Source organism: Chaetura pelagica, unplaced genomic scaffold, assembly GCF_000747805.2.
Source record: "Chaetura pelagica isolate M959 unplaced genomic scaffold, ChaPel_1.0 scaffold806, whole genome shotgun sequence".
In the NCBI taxonomy this organism is placed as follows: Eukaryota; Metazoa; Chordata; class Aves; order Apodiformes; family Apodidae; genus Chaetura; species Chaetura pelagica.
The window spans coordinates 218,676-238,261 of record NW_009953598.1 but is presented as its reverse complement, the minus strand read 5'-3'; the positions used below and the strand labels follow the sequence as shown (position 1 = coordinate 238,261).

General features: G+C 36.3%; 1 protein-coding gene across 1 annotated transcript in view; it reads right to left on the bottom strand.

Annotated features, from left to right (window-relative positions):
• Nucleotides 1-19,586, bottom strand: part of CDC42BPB (CDC42 binding protein kinase beta (DMPK-like)) — a 119,107-nt gene that overhangs the window by 29,737 nt on the left and 69,784 nt on the right. The window contains exons 5-15 of the mRNA XM_009999807.1: nt 15,286-15,434; nt 11,616-11,709; nt 10,096-10,296; nt 8,082-8,330; nt 7,063-7,142; nt 5,928-6,094; nt 5,711-5,830; nt 4,170-4,303; nt 2,617-2,859; nt 819-929; nt 140-384 (exon numbers count right to left, since the gene is read on the bottom strand). Coding sequence (XP_009998109.1) covers nt 140-384; nt 819-929; nt 2,617-2,859; nt 4,170-4,303; nt 5,711-5,830; nt 5,928-6,094; nt 7,063-7,142; nt 8,082-8,330; nt 10,096-10,296; nt 11,616-11,709; nt 15,286-15,434 — 1,793 coding nt within the window. The remainder of the gene's footprint in view (nt 1-139; nt 385-818; nt 930-2,616; nt 2,860-4,169; nt 4,304-5,710; nt 5,831-5,927; nt 6,095-7,062; nt 7,143-8,081; nt 8,331-10,095; nt 10,297-11,615; nt 11,710-15,285; nt 15,435-19,586) is intronic.

The window sequence follows — 19,586 nt, the reverse complement described above, 5'->3', positions numbered from 1 at the left end:
TGCTGAACCTGAGGACTGGGATTTTGTAAAAGAAATAAAACACAGTTAAGGTGATATACCACCCTGCATAGACACCTATGCAACAAAATACCCAAACGTCCAGATATCCTCAGTTAATGAATCACGCCCAAAATCTTACCTATCTCGCTTTGTTTTCTCTAATTTGTCCTTTAATATCATGATCTCCTTCTGCAGTGCAAGCTGATGGCTCTCTGAATCATGTACTTCCTTTTTCACATTTTTTACTTCCAAAACGTGTGACGCTTCTCGTCGGACCAACTCCTCTTCATAAAATAAGATTTTCTTTTCCAGCTCAGACTTAATTTTGGAAAGCTCCTGCTGATGCTCTAGTGTGGCACCTGCTGTCCGGCCTCCCTGCTTCAGCTGCAGGAAAAGAGAAACCATCAGGAAGGGACTATGATTTCAATTTAGAATTGCTGGATTGGTGGCACTTTGGAAAATTTTTTATCTTGGCATTCAGTGATTTAAAAGGCACCTGTCTCCCAGCACTGAGTCCCATAAATGACTACTCTGATTACATGACTCTAATGAGGGGTTCAGATGGGTTGCAGAGATAACAAATTCAGATCACATCAGTTTAGTATCTGCTTATGTTCATAAACTGGACATTTTCGAGACATTAGTTTCCAATGATATATCAAAGTACTTCAAACAAAAAACCTCCAAACAAATCTGAACAGGTTAGATTAAGCTTCTAGTAATGCTGCAGTTTTCAAGCTTTCCACAGGCATCAACAGTTGAGACAGAACTACTGCAGCTCTTGCATCATGAGTAAAAATTTGTCAAAAATCATGAACCTTCAGAGCTTCCAGTTCATTTTCCAACTGCTTGGAGAAGACCTCACTGTGCTCACGAAGCTTGCGTTCTTTTGATGCTTCTGCTACAACTTCTTCAAGTTGGGCTTCCAGCTGCAACAAGAATAATTTTAAGTAATTTCAACACAAGACAGTGCTATCTGTCTCATTAACTTCCTTTCCTCCATACGGATGAATTTTTCCTTATTTCTATTTTATGTTACACCACTACAACAGTCATCTCAGAATGTAATGATAATGGTTTTGCCTTTGTTGATTGAGGCATCCATCTCACACAGTAGAACTATTACTACATGACTTTTTGTACTGATATGAAATACACAAAGTATGTGCAGGGATAACTGCACAGCTTCTATTAACACTAAGAGAAGGAAATGCCACCAGGAAGTTATTACAGTTGTGAAAAAAGAGTCTCCCACATTTGCAGGTCAGCTCCAAGCCTCAGGACCTACTAAGGCAGCTTAAAAGTCCTGACCTTTAAGCCAAGTATTTTAAAAAATACTTCAGATATGAACACTGAACAATTTTATTTTGCAATTATGTAACAAAATAACCTTGATCATCCACTTACTGACTTCAGATAGCTTATCAAAAAGACAATTTAGTGGCAACTAAGGCAACAGTTGCAATTCAAGCAATAGTAGAACAGTTTTAAAACCTGACAGGAACAGTAAGATTTATTTTTCTGAATTCAAATTCAACTAGCAAAGTTGTTTTTAAAGGGAGTGTATTCAGAATTGTGGGCCAAAACAATTAACTTATAGACTCTGTTCTGAATTGAAGATTGATACAGGTGTTAGGAAAAGGATAACAGAGGAATTTGTAAGAACAAAGACAGGAGATTATAAAGCCCTGCATAGAAATATTTAACTGAGTAAGATATCAGGCTTGAATGCCTGATGCCCTTCACTTTAGAGATGAGGTGCCACAGCCTTATTTATCAAATATGGTGCAACAGACACCTTTGCCTTTCCCAGTTAATTACCACTTATTATTCATGAATAAAAGTCTGAGAAACTTTACCTCTTACTGCATTTTCATAGACTGCCTTTCAATTTGCTAGGAGTTTCCTAGCAATGTCTATAAAGCTCTTGAATGTACCTTCTACATTTCATGCGTATAATACATAAAATTTCATAATTTTTCAGTGATTAAAACACTTTGGGTTAACCAAGACAGCTGTTTCTTATGCCCTCTTCTGGTTATTAACTTAAAACTTATGTAAAACTGCAAATTGTCTAGAATGCTAATAGGAAACTGACTTGCTTAAAGATACCATATTCTCTACAGTGGCTAACTACAGAGGAAGGAAAACCACCTATTTAGTCTGTATCATTATTCCTCCCTCCAGTTGAAGAGAAAAATTAAGTTGAAAAAAAATTTAAGTCAGAATACTCCAGCCTTAAAGCACATAAAGACATTAAGTTTTCTAGGTTTCAAGCTGACCTAGGAGTCAAGAGTCTATACAAATCAAAACCCAAGAACTAAGATGCTTGGCATATAGCAAGAACAGATTTTGTCTGATTAACATCAGCTTGAGTACAAATTAAAAAGGAAACTTAGTTAATTTCTTGGTATATCAGTAAACCATTTGGAAACAAAATCAGGAACTATTTTGTGATTGGTAGTAAAGTTATATGTAAGAGTTAGAGGGGTAAATTCTTCTAGATAAGCAAAGTAAATTATCATTACCGATCCTGATTTTTCAATACAATCACAAATGAGATACTGGATAAGCAGCAGCTGAAACATGTTATTGTCAACTCTTTTATCAAGCTACCTCTTTTCTGATCTTCTCCAATTTACGGATGTCCTGTCGCATAGCATCAATCTTTTGCATGCTCATTTCCACCTCTTCTTCTTTGTCACGAAGCTGACGGGACAGCTTCTGCTTTTGGGACCGCAAGTCACCCATCCTCTCACTGAGCTCAGCAAACTCCTGCACAGCCAGCTTCCTCTGCTGGTGGGCATCCCTCAGTTCTTTGGATTGTGTCTTTAACCTCTCTGAGGCTTCTACAAGTTGCTGGTTTAAAGAACAAACATAGCAATACAAAAGTAATTTTAACTCCATATATTCCTTCCAAGAAGAAAGGAAGTGGACCTACATAAGCATGACTTGAAATTTCAACCACCTCAATAACTTTTAAACATTACTTAATTTATGCAGTTTTTTGGGGGCAAGCAGCTGCAGTAACAAACCAAGACAGATGTTATTCTGCTTCCAGTGTGGCAGCTCCACGAATACCTTTGCTGTTACAGAAGGCTGACTTATAAATCTGACTATACAATTCCACTTTACTTCTAAATAACTTACTTTCAGATTACCACCATGCACCTGCATAATAATAATCTTTCTTTAAAGGAATGTTTTAGCAGAAAGTACATTTGGGGGAGCCAACAAATACACTGTACCAGCACTGAGATGCTGCAGCAAATCTTCTGAAATTCTTCAGAAAACTGAAGAAAATTCCTTAGAGCAAACTGGGCAGCTCCAATACTTCAATTGAAAGTATAAAAGCTGTTTCCTTTATAGCAAGTAGTTAACAAAAATTAACCATACTAAGCTAGAAATTGAATGTTGAACAGAAAATAATTTGAGAGTGGGGAACAAATAACAAAAAGAGCAGAACTACACAAGAGAATGAATGTAGATTGGCCAAAGGATTTCTAAAACATTTTGCTGTTAATAGTGACTTCAATACAGGTACCTTTTTTGGTATTATTTTAAGTGGTATGTAGTATATGCAAAACCCTACTTACTTTACTGCAAAATATTCTGCTGACTTAAACTAAGATACTGTTACATTTTAGGAAGCAAATGAAGATGTAATTTACACAACAGTAATAAACTCAGCCATTACATAAAAGTCATTCCCAGCCTCAAGCAGCAATTAACCTTTTGGTATTACAGAGAGTAACTGGGCTCAAGCTGGAGCAATGATCTAGCTATATTAACTTTTTCATATATACACACACATATATATGCCTTTTTGTATCTACAGGACTGATTACTAGCCATAGATCTGAGTTTAACTCCTGTCTATATTAAAACAATTGAGAAAAATTAAACTCTTAAACCAAAACCATTCTTCATGTGTTTGTTCCATCTAACAGAACACATGTGAAATAAATAAGGTACCTATCAACTTCCAAAAAAGAAAGTCTGCTACTTTGGAAAACTACTGCATTGCTAATGAAATTAACAGGTTCATTAACATCTCAGTGTAGTATTAAAAAGTAGCATTTATAACACTAAAATTGCAATCACAACAAGACTGTTCTATAGCTATTTACATTACCATTTTTTAAATGTATCTATCTTTGGATCAATACCTTATGAAGGTCTTCCTTCTCTTGCCGCAACACTCTGCACTGCTTTTCTAGTCCTTTCAACTTGTGCATGGAGTCTTCATGTTCTTGTCGAAAAGCCACTGCATCTGCAAGCTGTCCTTCCAGTTTGCTTATATCTGCAGATTAATCCATATTAAAGGTAACTGGTCCCAAGTTTACACCACTAAAGCAAGCAACATTACTCAAGCAAACTGGCATCACTTTGGAAAATCAGCTTCTTTCCTGTTCCCATAATTTAAGACTCATTAAGATAATTCTGGAGCATTGGCAGTTCTAAAAGATAATTTTTAATTTTCTCAGCCTATTACAGAAAACCTCCCTAAGATTGTGGTCTCCTGAAATGAAAAAAAAAGCCTTAGCACAGAGCTTTGTTTTGTTTTTGAGGAATGTAACTGCTAGGCCTTGAAAACACTGAAATAAACTTGAGTTGTTGAAATCCCAGTTCTAGTAAGTTGTCTTCTAAATAGTTTTCATTATACGACAAGCAAGGCTACAGTCTTTAGTGTGTCCAGCAAGACAAGAAAGGACTATTTATTTACTAGAGTAGATAAGAACTCACAATCTGAGAAGAAAATACCATCCTGCAAGAGGCAGGCTGGAAACCAAACTGCCCATATCACTGGCAATACATTCTCCTGGCCACTCTCTCTTTACTCTCAAAGAAAATTAAACAAATTTTATTTTAAATTACCACCTTTAATCTTACTATTTTGACTCAAACCTAATTCTAGAATATACAATAATAGCTTTTTTTTTTTTTGAAGGATAACCTACTTAAAAAAGCTGAGCTGACTTTTGCAATGCATGCACCTACAAAGGGGGTATGTTGCCAAACTGTAGGAAAAAAAAATAAATCAGCAACTCAACACCTGAACTCACTCATGCTATGCTACAGCCCCTATGAACCTATAAGCCAAGTAATTAGAATTCAAAACTACTATTTTGTTTATCATTGATTCCCACTTCAAAATTAGATGCTAGCAGGAGGTTTGTATGGATAAACTAACAGCATTGTCAAGTAACAGATTTTCAGTGATATGAATGAGTCAGTCTTGTCTCAGGATAGATGCCAGTATTTGTTTTCCTGCAATGCTCAGTGCTTCCTAATTAAAGTATCACCAGACAGAAACACAAAGGGAGCAGGAGCTCAGAAATATTTAAATGTGAACTATTATTACACATCCTCCCACCTATCCCCTTATGTTACTAAAGAGCAATGAGTCTTCTCTCCCAGTTGTCTCTTACTCCTAGCTCCATTAAAACCCTCCAAAACATTACCTGCCCTTCCTCCCCCCACCCCCAAAAGAATGAGGAATAAGAAAACAGAATCTCCTGAGATTTCTAGAGACATACCAAATAAAATCTTTAAATGAACCCATCTAGATAATTCTAGTCTAGAATTCAGTCTAGACTCCCCATTTTAGCACCTCAAGAACATCAGTTCTACTCACTGCAAAAAGACAGTACATATTTAGCTACTCCTACTACATGAAACTGCATTAACTATAATGCCAGAGGCTTACCTGTTAATTTGTTCTTCAACCGTTCGATTTCTTCATTTAGTTTTTTAATTTCCTTATCACGGCTTGTATTTACTGGAACACACACTGGTCCCTGGAGGTTCTGCACTGTCTGTGTGGACTCTTGAAATCAGAAAAGGAAGGAGAAGGTTTTGAATAAAATAAATTCCAATTTCTCTTAATGAGCATAAGGAAGAATCCAAACAAACAAACCACTAACCTTGCAGTTTTCTGTTCAAATCCTGCTTTTCTTGCTCTAATTTCCGTATTTTCTTCTCATAACCTTCTATTTGTGAAGTGTTCCTTAAGTCACGCTGTGCATCCATATCTTTGGTTACAGTGTCAGACTGCATCACACTCTTTAAAGTGCCTCTATCAGATAAAGAGCTGAAAACAAATACGTAAGTTTTAATAAAAACCTCACAGTGGTCTACAGCAGTGACATGTTGGGATTCCATCAAATACTTGCCTTAAATTTACAAGAACAACTAGTGCAGTAAATGTTACTGCAGAGACAATTGTCAGGGTAGATAAAGTTATTATTCCCTGTGTATGTTGCTGTAGAATTAAGATACCTGCATTCAGGACTTTAATGATGTAGATGTATACACATATTCATATTATAAATGATGGAAAATGTTGTCTCCCTTATACCAAAGACTGCTACTACCTGACAGCAGGTAAGTGTACCTGTATGGAGAGAGCCAAGGAACAAACCCCAAAGTTTAGTTTGAAGCATGACAAAGATAGATTTAAGTTAAGCCACATGATTTCACTACAGAAAGGGTGAGATGTGTGACTGGGTTTTTCCTGCAATGGTATCACATGAGGTAACAAACCCCAGCAAAGGGAAATAATGGAGTGACAGATAGTGCAGAACAGCCAGTATATGTTTGAGGGATCTCTGAAGCCACATGGAGGACACTTCAAAGATGTGCAAATTCAGCCACATTTTGTCCATGCTCAGAACCACCCACATTAACTTAACCTACCAGCAGGAGTCTGGACCACTGAGCTAATCATGACAGACATGCAACATGGACAAGACTTGCTCCCAGCCTCTCAATACACAAACAGCAAGTTTATAACCAATTACATGTGAAATATATAGTCCCATAACTTTTATTCATTTTAAAAAGATAAAATATTAAACACAAAAGCATCTAATCTTGTCAGGCATGATCAAAGTATGTTCAGACAATTGTAAAAAAAAAAAAAAAGGTGTGGGAGATAAAGGTTTATCCACAGGTGCACCCATGGACATAATTTTTCTACATGTTTATAAATATGAGAATTTCCCAGTATTAGCTGCATTTGGGAAAAAAAAATTAATAACCAAGATATCCTTTGCTTACCTATCAGTTGTGTACGTAAACCCAACAAATGGCAAATGCAATCCAGAAAAGCCTGAATGAGAACTTGGTGGCACCACTTCCTGCATGAAAAAAAACATGCATGAAAACCCAAAAGGGAACCCACTCAGAGCTAAAGGCATTTAATTTAACCTCAACAGATAAAGCAAGACAGCTAATGGAAAGACTTTTCTTAGCACACACCAACTGACAACTGGCAGTTATGTTCATTGCAGTCTTCCATTGTTCCTAGTTGAACTTTATTTCAGATTAGGTCATGTAAAATAATGACAGAATTTAGCAGCTTCTTGAACTGGCACTTGAAAGCGCAGCATTTCAACAAGGTCAAAGCACAATGCAACCAGTAAAAGAAACCCCGAAATTTCAATCTCCTAATTAAAAGTGACTTGGCACCAAAATGAATGTCATTTGGTTTAGTATGCTAGTTTCTGTTAGACGCATAATAAAAAAGCATACCAAAAGCTCTTAATTTCTTGGAACACTATCTGATGAACAAATTAACACAACAGCCTTCTGCTCCTCCTGACTCTAGTTTGTAAATTACTACATAACAAAAATGAGGAGTCCAACAAGAATGTTCTAGCTCTAAAAACCAACCGCCTGGTTCTTAAGTGAGTAAAGAAGTAGCACTGTGAGCTCTCTCACCTGGACAGCTGTGACTGTAGGCTGCATAGAGAATAGATGTGTATTTGTAAAGACAGATTTATTTTTTTAGCCTTTGAAAAGGAATAATTCCAAGGGCAACTAAAGATTTCTCCCCCCACTGAAATGTTTTAACTTTGACCATGTAACAATAGTTCATTTTGGCAAGTGGATTTAGGACAAGCAGCTCACGATTTCTAATAACCCAAAATGTGAAGAGATAAAAAAAAAATTCACATTTGAAATTACTTATCTTTTGATCTGTTACATTACTGATTTTGAAATAAGTTCTCACTACTACATCACAGTGCAGCAAGGTTGCATACTTGCACTAGTAGTATTTAAAAACAAAGACTCACTGGATTTCTTAGTACATCATCATCTACATCAAAGTTTGAGGTGTCAGAAGGACTGCTAACATCTGGAATGTAAGGTGCTTCTAGGTTTCGAATATTATCCCAATTAAGTCCTTCAAAAAATGCATGAGACTTAAAATCCTCTATTCCATTCTGTCCCAGTCTACGCTCCCTACTGCAGATAAGTCGCTGAATAAGATCTTTTGCTTCTTCAGATACATCTGTAACATGGGATGGAAACTGAAATCGTTCCTAGAAGACAAAATAAATAGAGAAATTTTTTAGAAAATGGATCCATTTTGTAATTTTCAATGGTAGTTTCAAAAAGAATGTGTTCCAGTAAAACTGGAAATGAACAGACAAACATTGCTGTAGTTCCAGCAAGCTGTGGCAGAGCACAATGCAAGTGATAGACTTTCTATCCCTGGATTTTAAGGACAAGTAACCATTTCACAAGTTCTTTAAATCAGATGTATTGAAACTAAAACTTCAATCACAATAACTCCACTGGGAACAGCAAACTTTTTTTTTAAAAGATATACAGGAATTTTGACACATTACAATTTATTTAAGATCATACAGCAAAGGCAGATCCTCACTGGCATTTTTTGCCACAGATTCACCAGTGTCCTTAAGATATACTCCTCCCATGATGGTAGCAAATTCTTTACAAAATGTTATCTTTAAGGACGTATTTTTATAATTTATAGGTTAAATACATGTTATTTTCTAATCAAAATACAATTTATATTTAGCAAAGATTTGTATTGTCACAAACAAACAGAAGATGTAAAAATTGTACTTACCACTAACATCTGAAAATACTCTAGATAAAAATTGGCACATTTTTTCTGTATTTTAGCTTGTTACTACTACCACTGTACAGTCAAGATGGGCTTTTGGGGTTTTGTTCAATAAAGGACAATTGCATATAGTTATCCTTTTATAATCCAACTTTTCAAGTTTAAAATGAGATTATTAGGAACAAAACCAGCATAATTGGAATTTAAGTAAAACTTCAATTGAAAAACATAAAATCATATTAATTGTGTGTCCAAATGAGATTAAAATATTAAATCTGCAGGACAATAGCTTCAAATTTCCTCCCAAGTAGTTTATGAGCCAGGTAGCCAGAGATTACTCTGGTTACAATTGCAATCAGTTAGTTCATTGAAGAAATTAAAGTGAGAGAGAGCTTAATATTCATCACAGCAAGGGTGTCAGCTCTGCCAAGGATTTTGCATCTTATCCATCACTGATTCCCTGTGAGAGCACAGCATTATAATCACCAGTAAACGGCACTCATCCCAGGGAGAAGAAAATGAAACAATACACCCTTTGCAACAACTTCTGGCTACCTAGGATGAGTGTGCACATGAACACATCCTCCTATTGCAGCTCCTGAAAAGACACCACGAACTGTCTTATTCTATACTGTTCAAAACGCACCCAGAAGTTCCAGCCCTTCTCCACCACACTGACTCAAGACAAACCCCTAACCTCATGTTCTTCAAACAGCTCAAGTTCACACTTTTCTACCACTTCTACTTTGGGCAACTCCCTCTGACCTCATGTTCTTCATGCAGCTGATGTCTACACCAGCTGACTTGCCCGTTCCCTTTTTTGTGCTGCTATCACAGTGTGACAGAAAATGTGTGCAGCTGTGTAAATAATGAACTACACCATTTCTCCTGCACAGCCCAGAGGAAACTTTTAAACGGGCTCTCTTGGTTCCAACTACGACACAGGCCTAAAAGGAGAGCTGATTTTAAATTTGATTTTGTGATGAATGCTTAGATTTTCCAACAATAATTACACTAGCCTTTAGAGAAAGATTTTCATTTGACAAAGAAGAAAACATTCCTAAAACCTGAATTTACAAACCTACACAATATGGCTCTAAACAATCATGAAAACACAAAGAACTACCATCACTTCAAAATCTTTAAGTGATGACAGTTTCTCTGTAAACATTATAATCTCAGTGAATACATAAGAGATTTAATACTTCTCTTACTTCATGATTCATAATCTTCCCATAGGTTTCCACTAATGACTCTGCATAAAAGGGTGTTTCACCATAGAGCATTTCATACATGCAGACACCTAGTGACCACCAGTCACATTCAGGCCCATATTTTCCCATTCCATCTTCCATTGCTTGTAGTATCTCAGGGGAGATGTAGTCAGGCGTGCCCACTGCTACTGATGACTGTACCTTAAAAATAAGACAAACATAATTCTTGTAAGTTTTCAGGTTCTCTCAACAACTTTCTCACTCACACACTAGTATTTGTTTCAGACACCAAGACATGATTTTGGAAAAGGAAGAGATTTACAAAATTGCAGCAAGAAAATAAGGAAGACATTAAGAAAGTAAGAAAGACTGCAAAGATTAAGTTCCAGTCTACTTCTCCATAAAATCAGTTGATACATTTTATTCTGAACACAGCAGAAACTTGAAATAGACACACCTGTTGGGAGAATGCAAGAAGTCAAAAGGAGAAAATGTTCTGCCTTTGTACCTGTTTATACTTTAAAATTGCAATTGGGTGCCAGGAGTTGAAATGAGGAATGATAAGAAGTGAGTTCATGTTCTATGCCCAAGTTTTACAGTTTCATTTGAAGATACCAAGGGCAAGCAGACCCCTGTTTTTTTAAGTCAGAAATAGATTTAAGGCTTGTTGCTTAGTTGTGCAACTGGATACAATACAAGGATAAGGCGGGGAATTACCCTGCACCCAAGCAGCATGGAAGCCCTGAGCATTAGCGCAGTGGCAGAACAGCCATTATCTCTAGGAATATATTATCAGGATTCACATAGTTATAATGGCTCCTTCCAATTCCTTCTGCTTTTTAGGATGGTTGATCGTTGACAAGCATTTTATGACTAAAGAATGTCACCAAGACTTGAGTTTGTGTCAAAAAAATCAGTGAACAATGTTGCATGCCAGATTTTGTGAAGACTGGCACCTCAGGAAGCACCCTACACTGGGCAAAACAAACAAAATACCCCACTTCAGGAATGATGTCGCTTTTAGGAATGTATCTAATCTGGTGCACAAGATAGTCAATTACCATAATGTCACTGTTTGATTTGTAACAGGTGTGCAAAATAAACTGCTTATCAATTATCTTCTAATTTTTAATTCTTCTACTTCAGACCTGTCATGGCTGCTAGGTTCCTGGTCATTTATGGTTCCAGCACATAAATAACAACAAACTTCTATTCTTTTTAAACACAAGGTCATTGGACAGCTCCTAAAAATCTCATGAGAACTCAAATGGCTAGTAGGAGAAAAAGATGAAAGATAGAAAAACATAGGAAAGGATAACTTTAAAAAGTAGCAGCCCATGAAAAAGGAGATGAAGACATAAAAAATGTTTCTATGAATATGTTGAATTATACATTTCCCTCAATTTTTAGCATGTCATTAAATTTACAATTTATCACCAGCCTGATGCATGCTGACAGTATCTATTAGCTTTAAGACCAGCAACTCACTTAAACCCATTTAAATTTTTCTTAATACATACTGTGCCATCTTCACTCATTTTCAGACAGGATCCGAAGTCTGCCAATCGTATGTGGCCATTCATATCCAAAAGGACATTATCAGGCTTTATGTCCCTGTTATAACAGAAAGAAATTAAAAGATGAAAAATGTATACTATTAGTTCTGCTTGTAAAGATTAATCTTGCATCAGAATAACAAAGAATTTTATGTTGGATACCCATTGATGCAAACTCTTTTTATTGTGCTAGTTACAACCCTCTCTCCCTGCCCAACTTTAAACTTTGCCCACAATATTGAAGCCTGAGATTACATCAGATTTTCAAGCTCATAAAAGTTAAACTCTGAATGGTCAAAGGAACAAGCAGAACAATTACAGTGAGCCATACCAACTGTAATAGATAGGCAGTTTACTTCACCAACATAATTTCAAGGTTACATGCATCACAATTTATTGTTTAGAGGCAAGAAAGATAAAAGAGATAAGGCAGTATTATAATCTCATTTTTTTTGGCCAAGATTTATAACTAAAGTCTATTTTTCTAAATTTTGTCCAGCATTTCTGTCAGCCAGTGTTTTTCATTTGCTATTCAAGACTTTCTATACACTGCTGCACAGCACATTTGCTTCTATGGATACCTAAAGACCTTTGCATCCTGTGTACACTTGGCACTTACTCTACAAGCCACTGAATTCCCACAGCTCTGGGATCAGATTCCATTTCAACAGGTTATAGAAACATTACAAAGTCTCTAATATCAAACCATGTCTTTCCTATTCTTATACGTGTATATATATATATATATATATATATGAAATGGTATAAGCATGTTAAGTCTACTAAATTACATAGAAATAAGACTCCTGTTTCATTCTAGCTCATTACTTTATATTCTTTTTGACATCAGGAAGGCAGCCAAAAAGGACTTACTAAAGAGCATGTTAATTGAATTTAGTACACCAATTAACCACATTTTCTTTCACCACTTTGTACTCAAATTCACACAAAATAAAGTATCAGAAAAAAAATCAATCATCCAGACAACTTAATAAGACAGTCCTGTGCTGTGCTTTTAAAACAACTAATAGCCTCCATTCCAAATAATTTTAAGAGAACCTAGCTAAGATCTTGGGAAGGTGGTATGAAAGGAAGAGACGAGAGCAAGTGCAAAAACCAGAATCAACTTAGTTATATACCAATTCTGCAGGCTAAAAAGGAGAATATTCATGTCTTTCAAGGTAACATATATTAGTCTCCTTCTCTTTCTCTAGCCAACACCATCCAGGATCAGCTCCCAACATGCCAGCACATCACCAAGCCATTTAAAAATATCATTTAACTAAGCTAGTAAAAATCCATAGCCAAACCTATAATTGATTTTTGTTTTTAACATCATGCTTATTAAAATAAAACTATCTATTGGTAATAAATAAATCCACATATGTTTTATGTTAAATCTCCATCAAATGCATGTTGGTCTTGCCGCACCATAAAATGCTGTATTTCTTTTCAAATGAGAAATTCCAAATGCTACTATGTGTACTCAAAAACTTAAAAATCATACAATGGCTTCAACTTAATTTTTTGAAAAAGACTAGAATTATTAGAAATGAGGAAAAAAAAGGGTGCTCTGATACACCTTGCTACATAGACATGGAAGTTGAAAATGTCTGATTTTTAAGGTGCTGAATTCCAGTTTCACACTTGAGACTTCTGAGAAAAACTGGTAATTTTTTCCAACAGAAACCTGAATTAACACCTTTTAACCAAGGACTAATGTTTTGAAATTAATTACTGTTGCTCATTATCAACATTAAGACAAAACGGTAAATGCTAATCCATGCCTGTCAACATAATTTAAATGCATACTTTTTATAATACATAAAAATATGTGCTAACCCAGAAAATTAGACCATCTCACTATGTTTTTCCAATAAACATATTAGTAATTTTTCATTGTTAAACTTATACCACACATTCCAGCTCCAAATATTGTCGATATTCCCTTACAGTCCCACGAGCACACTTCAAGTGCAGTGGATGCAGAGGACTATTCAAGCTTATACACAACAATTTTAATTATTTTTTTTAAAGAACACTGCTCACAGTCCCATTCAAAGCATGAGCCAATCTCATCCAACACCTCTCTGCTTTTCTGCTTTGCATGCAGATCTCGCTTGCCTCAGGGAACACTGTTTCTGTTCAGAAAGGCTTAATGCCTCATCTCTGAGCTCCACTGTTTCCTATCTACAGCTAACAGGTCATATAAGCCTTTAAAGGGTCCTTGAAATCCCCTCCAGAGCAATCATGCTTCCTCCTAATCCATTCCAGTTGCCAAGCAGTAATTTCTTGGGCATTCATACATCTCCTATTCAAAGTGTATGTTTTGGCCTCAGAGCCATTCATTCCTTCTGCCACAGCAGACATTCATTCAGCCCCATGCAAAGATGTGGCTGGTCAGTTAGTCAGGCCACCTTCCTCAGAAATGTGTGCAATGGTGCCTCTGGTGCACTTCTGAATCTGTAACAGTTTTAATTCCCCGCATTTTGTCTCTAACTCACTAACACACTAACTCACAGAAGCATTACTGATTTTATGTATTTTTTATCTCTTTAATTTTTGAAACCACGATCAAAGTCCAAACAGAAGAGTTCAAAGCATTAGTTTCAGAATTCCCCGTGTCTTTTAAACCTTAGTTGTAAAAACAACCACCTCACTTACCTAATGGCTTTCACACATAAATTTCATAACAGAGACAGTAAAACTGTCTTTGTTTTACAGACTAAGAACTAAAGGCACAGAGAGGTAAAGCCACCTGGCCAAGATGCACCTGGCCAGGGCACCTACAATGCTAGAACAAAGTCCATTTCTCCTAAGCTGGGAACTCTAGTGACCTATTGTGAAAATAACTGTATGGCCATAAAAGGAATTTGCATAATTTTGCTTTCTAATTGACTTATCAAATCTGAAAAGTAAAGGGATAGAAATTCTTGCTTGATTAAGAGTCTCGCAGTGATTTAAGCAAGTATTTACCAAGTGTCTCTCCTCCCTACTCACTGCTCTTCTAAAACAGCTCCTCCAAGAAGAAGCCAGAAAAGCAGCATACAAAGCATCCCTCCTGTCCAGTTTTATGACAGAGAATAGGGAATTTTCTCAACTACTACAGAATACAACCTAAGTTAACATGATGGTAGGCACTGATCTGGACTATACATCTTGTGTGCAGAAACAAATAGACAGACATATGCCCACTCATTACAAAAACCATCTGAGGATGAACTCAGTTAAGTAGATACACTGATGTTATCATGGGCTGACTGTGTGTAAATCTTGCAGAATGTCTAAACGTGCAGAGAACTCACACTGCTTCAAACTTCTAGGTAGGCTTGGATAAAGGTAGATAAATATTGATGAAGTGACAAGACTAAATCAAGAAGCCTGATTAAAAATAAAAGCCTTAGTAAAAGGTTAGTCAGATAAATGTCACTGCTTCTAATAACAATCCATCAAAACCTGATATTTAAAATGTAATCTTAATGCAATATAATGTACAGCTATTACACAGAATATAGTAAGTACCCACAGCAGTTTGCCTGTGGCTACTGTGTCTATTTGTACACACAGCAGTAACTTTAGGATTAACATTGCATAACTCTGCAAGTATTTTCTCCCAAGTGAGGTGGTATTTTACCTGTGCACATAATGCAGCTCATGTATGGAATGTATAGCAAGCACCATTTCACCAATGTAGAACCTAGCCATATCTTCAGGAAGTTTGTCTTCAAACTTACTGAGAAGTGTCAGTAAGTCACCACCAACGTAGTAGTCCATCACTAGATACTGAAAAAAAGAGAAATACAGCAGTTCAGTATCGAGAGACAGGAAGTAAGAAAAAAAATTCAAGCTAATCAATTTTCTGCTGAAAAAAACCTTTTACTGCTGTGGGTTTTTTTCCTGTGCCTGGGGAAAACTCAAAAATGGTAATAATTTGTGATACCTTTATTTATTTACTGTAAAAACATATCAGATTACCTTCATAACCACAGTATGGCTGATACATCAGCATTCATTTCTTAACATAAAAAATCCCAAACAAGATACGGCAAGAAAGAAAGTGGCCTATCACAAAAACTAACGTAGGCTATCAACCATTCAATAGACAATTTGCAGAGGATGGAGGAAAAAAAAGCTAGCTAAAACTAATGCTTGATGCAGCTTAGTCTAAAATATACATTTCATTATGCTTGATGCAGCTTAGTCTAAAATACACATTTCATTACTACTTCTAGTTTTGGTACCATTTCAATACTACTAATGGCTCCGAAAGTGGGAGTTATCACATCAGTATCTTCAAACATTGGCACATCCCACAGCATGGATGCAGAACATGGTTGGCAGGAGCTTGTCCAGACAGAGGCACTACATCAGTAGGAAACTTAAAAATAAAACATGTATGTTCTTCTGAATAGGCTTCAATGGAAAAATAAAAAGCCTCCTAGGCCTATAAGCCATTATCCTATCCACAGAAAGAAACAACACACATAGGTCATGTGAAAGAAAAGGACTCAGACTTGCTATTTGTTTCTCATACCGAGCATTACATTTTAGGTATTTCCTAGCAATATCCACCTGAATCTAGACTTGAAATACAGTGACTCTACCTAGTGCTACCAGCTTTGAGCCATTTTGTTCCATGCTTCCCAAGATGCGCTGATACATGGTTTGAGAAGTAACTTCTCTTCTTCTAGAAATAACCTTCTAAAACAGTAATCTTATTTTTCTCCTCAAGGTGAAAAAAACCTGTAATCCACAGTCCCTGCCACAGATTCATCTTCTACAAGGGAAGAAAAATTAAACAAGACAGGAATCTGAGGGAACACAAAGTACAATACTAACCATTTCCTCACTATCTTTTGGCTTAGAAGAACAACTCCAAAAGGCATAGGTTTTGATATTCTTCTCCATATTATTCTAATTATAGCTCAAACTGATAGGCAAATTTTCTCACATATGTTGAAAGCAATCAGTTCATACTGCACAACTCATCAAGGAAATTTAAACATGTGTTGCAACACTGTATATATACAATAATTATGTTTGAAAACAAAAAGTTACAGAGAAGAACCAGTAATCTTTTAAAAGGGATATTGTTGTAGAGTATTTTCTCTCAAATTCAAGTATTTGAATTGAAGAGGCCTTGAAGAAGCTTCTGTGGGAGCAGAAAAAGCTTGCCTGTCAAAGGGACATGGTAATGTACCCTCCTCAGCTCCCACAGCATTCATAACTCAGCAAGAATTCAGTTGACCCATGAAATGAGGCACCTGGATCAGAGAAAGATGGAAGACCTCTTCTGTAAGAAAGTCAAATTTTATTCATCTTCCGATTGATGATTTTCTTGCCAGGAGGCACATCTCCCCTCACAAGGGGTAAAAATAAAAGGTAGTAAGACTCTGAGTTATTACGTTTGTCCAGGGATGTGACTACATCAAACAGAAGGAGAGTAATTTGAAATAAAAGGAAAAAAAAATCCTATCAAAATACTCTGTTGAGACTCCGACAGTACACACACACGTGCACACACACACACACACACACACACACACACACACGTCCTTCTTCATAAACAAGGTTGGGAAACAACATTTTTCTGGTAAAGCACAAGAAAACTAACAGATTTGAATTTGGAAGAGATTAAGAACTTAAGATCACATACATGTTTCTAATATTCCTGGACTATGTTTTACCTACACCATATCTGTTTCAGCAAAATCACAAAAGGGGTAAGCTTTCTAGGAACCCAAAAAAGCCATGCTAGCATTGCCATGTTATGTCATTTAAGAGTTGGCTGTTTAGAAAACACTATCACATAGTGTATTTGCCTTGAAAACATTTTAAAACTACAGAAGCAGAACCAGAAAATGAAATCAAGAACACAAATTTTCGTTTTAATTTTGTGCTTCTTGCTTATATGTAAGTTCTGCATCATCACAGGCTGAAACAGAAAATAGAGGGAATAAAATTCCAACTACTAGTCTCTGCAAGGGCTGCTACTACTTTTCTACCTTAACATCTCATAGTCTCTTTATTTGTCTCACTCTGAGTCCTTTATCATGCAGCCAAGGGAGGATGGCAAAGCCCTTGGTGTGGGAAGACACCAAGGTTCTCACCCTGCTTTACCGTTAGCCTTACGTGTTTTAGCATTTAAGAATCCTTAGCTAGAATGAACCAACATCACTAGGAACAGACACCAGAAACTAGAGCTTTTTCTCTCAGAAGACCAATGTTCACTGCATGGCAGAGAACCAAGCTCTGTTCTTGTTTTTAACTCAGCTTTGCATTCCATTCTACATGGCTCAAAGATGAGCGGCACAGCTAAAAAGTAAACCAAATCTGCTCAGGTTCTGTAACATTGCAGCACTCCCCAAAGATATGGAAAAATGTGGCTACAAACTTCCTCGTGGAACAGAGAAATGAAAGGAGATCTTTTAGCCCCTGGGCAAGTGAACTACTAAAATGGTGTGGAAGAGAACCTTCGGTTCAAGTTTTTGGGTGAAAGTCACTTCTTGGTATGTTTCACCTTTTCTTACACATATTTACAATGGAGTGACTGAGATGCAGATACAATCCATCTGTGAGCACCAGACATTTACCTGAGCTGGATGCTGAGTAACAAACCAAATAGGAAGGCAGTGTCTCAGCACATGCACAATCAGACCCCAGGCAAGCTGGGCATCTGCTGACTTTGGCTGCCAGGCAGAGCTGTTGCCTTCTTAGATACTGGATCTTAAATTAGATACTAGATGTCTCAATTCTGCTGTCAAGTGAAACTTCAACACCTAAATGTCTTCAGCAACTTGGTGAAAAGAAATGTATTACACTGCTATGGCTGGCTTAGAACAGATTTATATAAAATGCTATTAGCAACACCAGAGCTCTCTTTGTACTGTCATTTCTACTGCTTGCTATCCTGCACAGCTTTTCTTAGGTAGCCCCATTCTTAAAACTACTTGGAAATACTACATTATAGGATGTTTTAGGTTATTTTTATGCAAGTTTAAAGGTTGCTTGGTACTGAACTTGGTACATTTGAAATTATGGACTATCTTCATAAAGCAGTGGCAATGGTAATTAAACTTTGAGAGGTTGAAGATCTGGATCTATCACAAAGCATTCAGTGGAAATAGCTGTAAATGAGGGTCTGAGACCCCACTACTTATTTGCTTGTGATGTGCTTCTTATTCGGAAAATACCTGTAACATGACAATCAAAATAATCTGTTTTGTTTAAGCACCTGGGAACAAGTTTGAGTATTTTCTACCTCTTTCATGAGCTTAACTCCTGAACTCATTGGCAGCCTTTTATCAATATTTTTTATTTATTTATAATAATTACTTGCTATTGTGGTGCTATCTAAAAAAATGTTAAGAAGGTGAAAACTTTCGCCTTACGACTATGTCAATTGTTCCAGAAATGGCAGGCTAGCAAACCCAGCCTTGAGAAGCCACATGGAAGCAGTATAGCTCAGTACATTGCAGATGTTGGAACTTTACTGACCTTGCTCCTGATCAGCAGTCTCTTGACTTCCATGACTAACGTAAAAGTAGCTTCTTTTACAGTTCTAGTAACCCATCATTAAAAAAATGTAATAGGAGTAATTAATTTGTTTATGAACAGTTGCTAAAGTATCTCAAACTACTGAGATGACCACTCTGCTGATTTAAAACCGTATTTTATGTATAAACACTTTAAAGAAGCTATGTTTACTCCTGAGACTTTTAATGTATCTGTTTAATCAGTTTTTAAAATAAAATTTAAAATTATTTTTGCTGGTTTTAAACAAAATCTTGCTTCAAAAGAAATTCAGAAAGTTTGAAATAAAAGTATTTCTTTCTTTCACAGTTAACACCTCCCAAATTATTTAATGGCAATGTTATCCAAAACTTTAAATTTAAGTATGAAGTATTTTATGCAAGTGTAGATTAGTGAACCTAG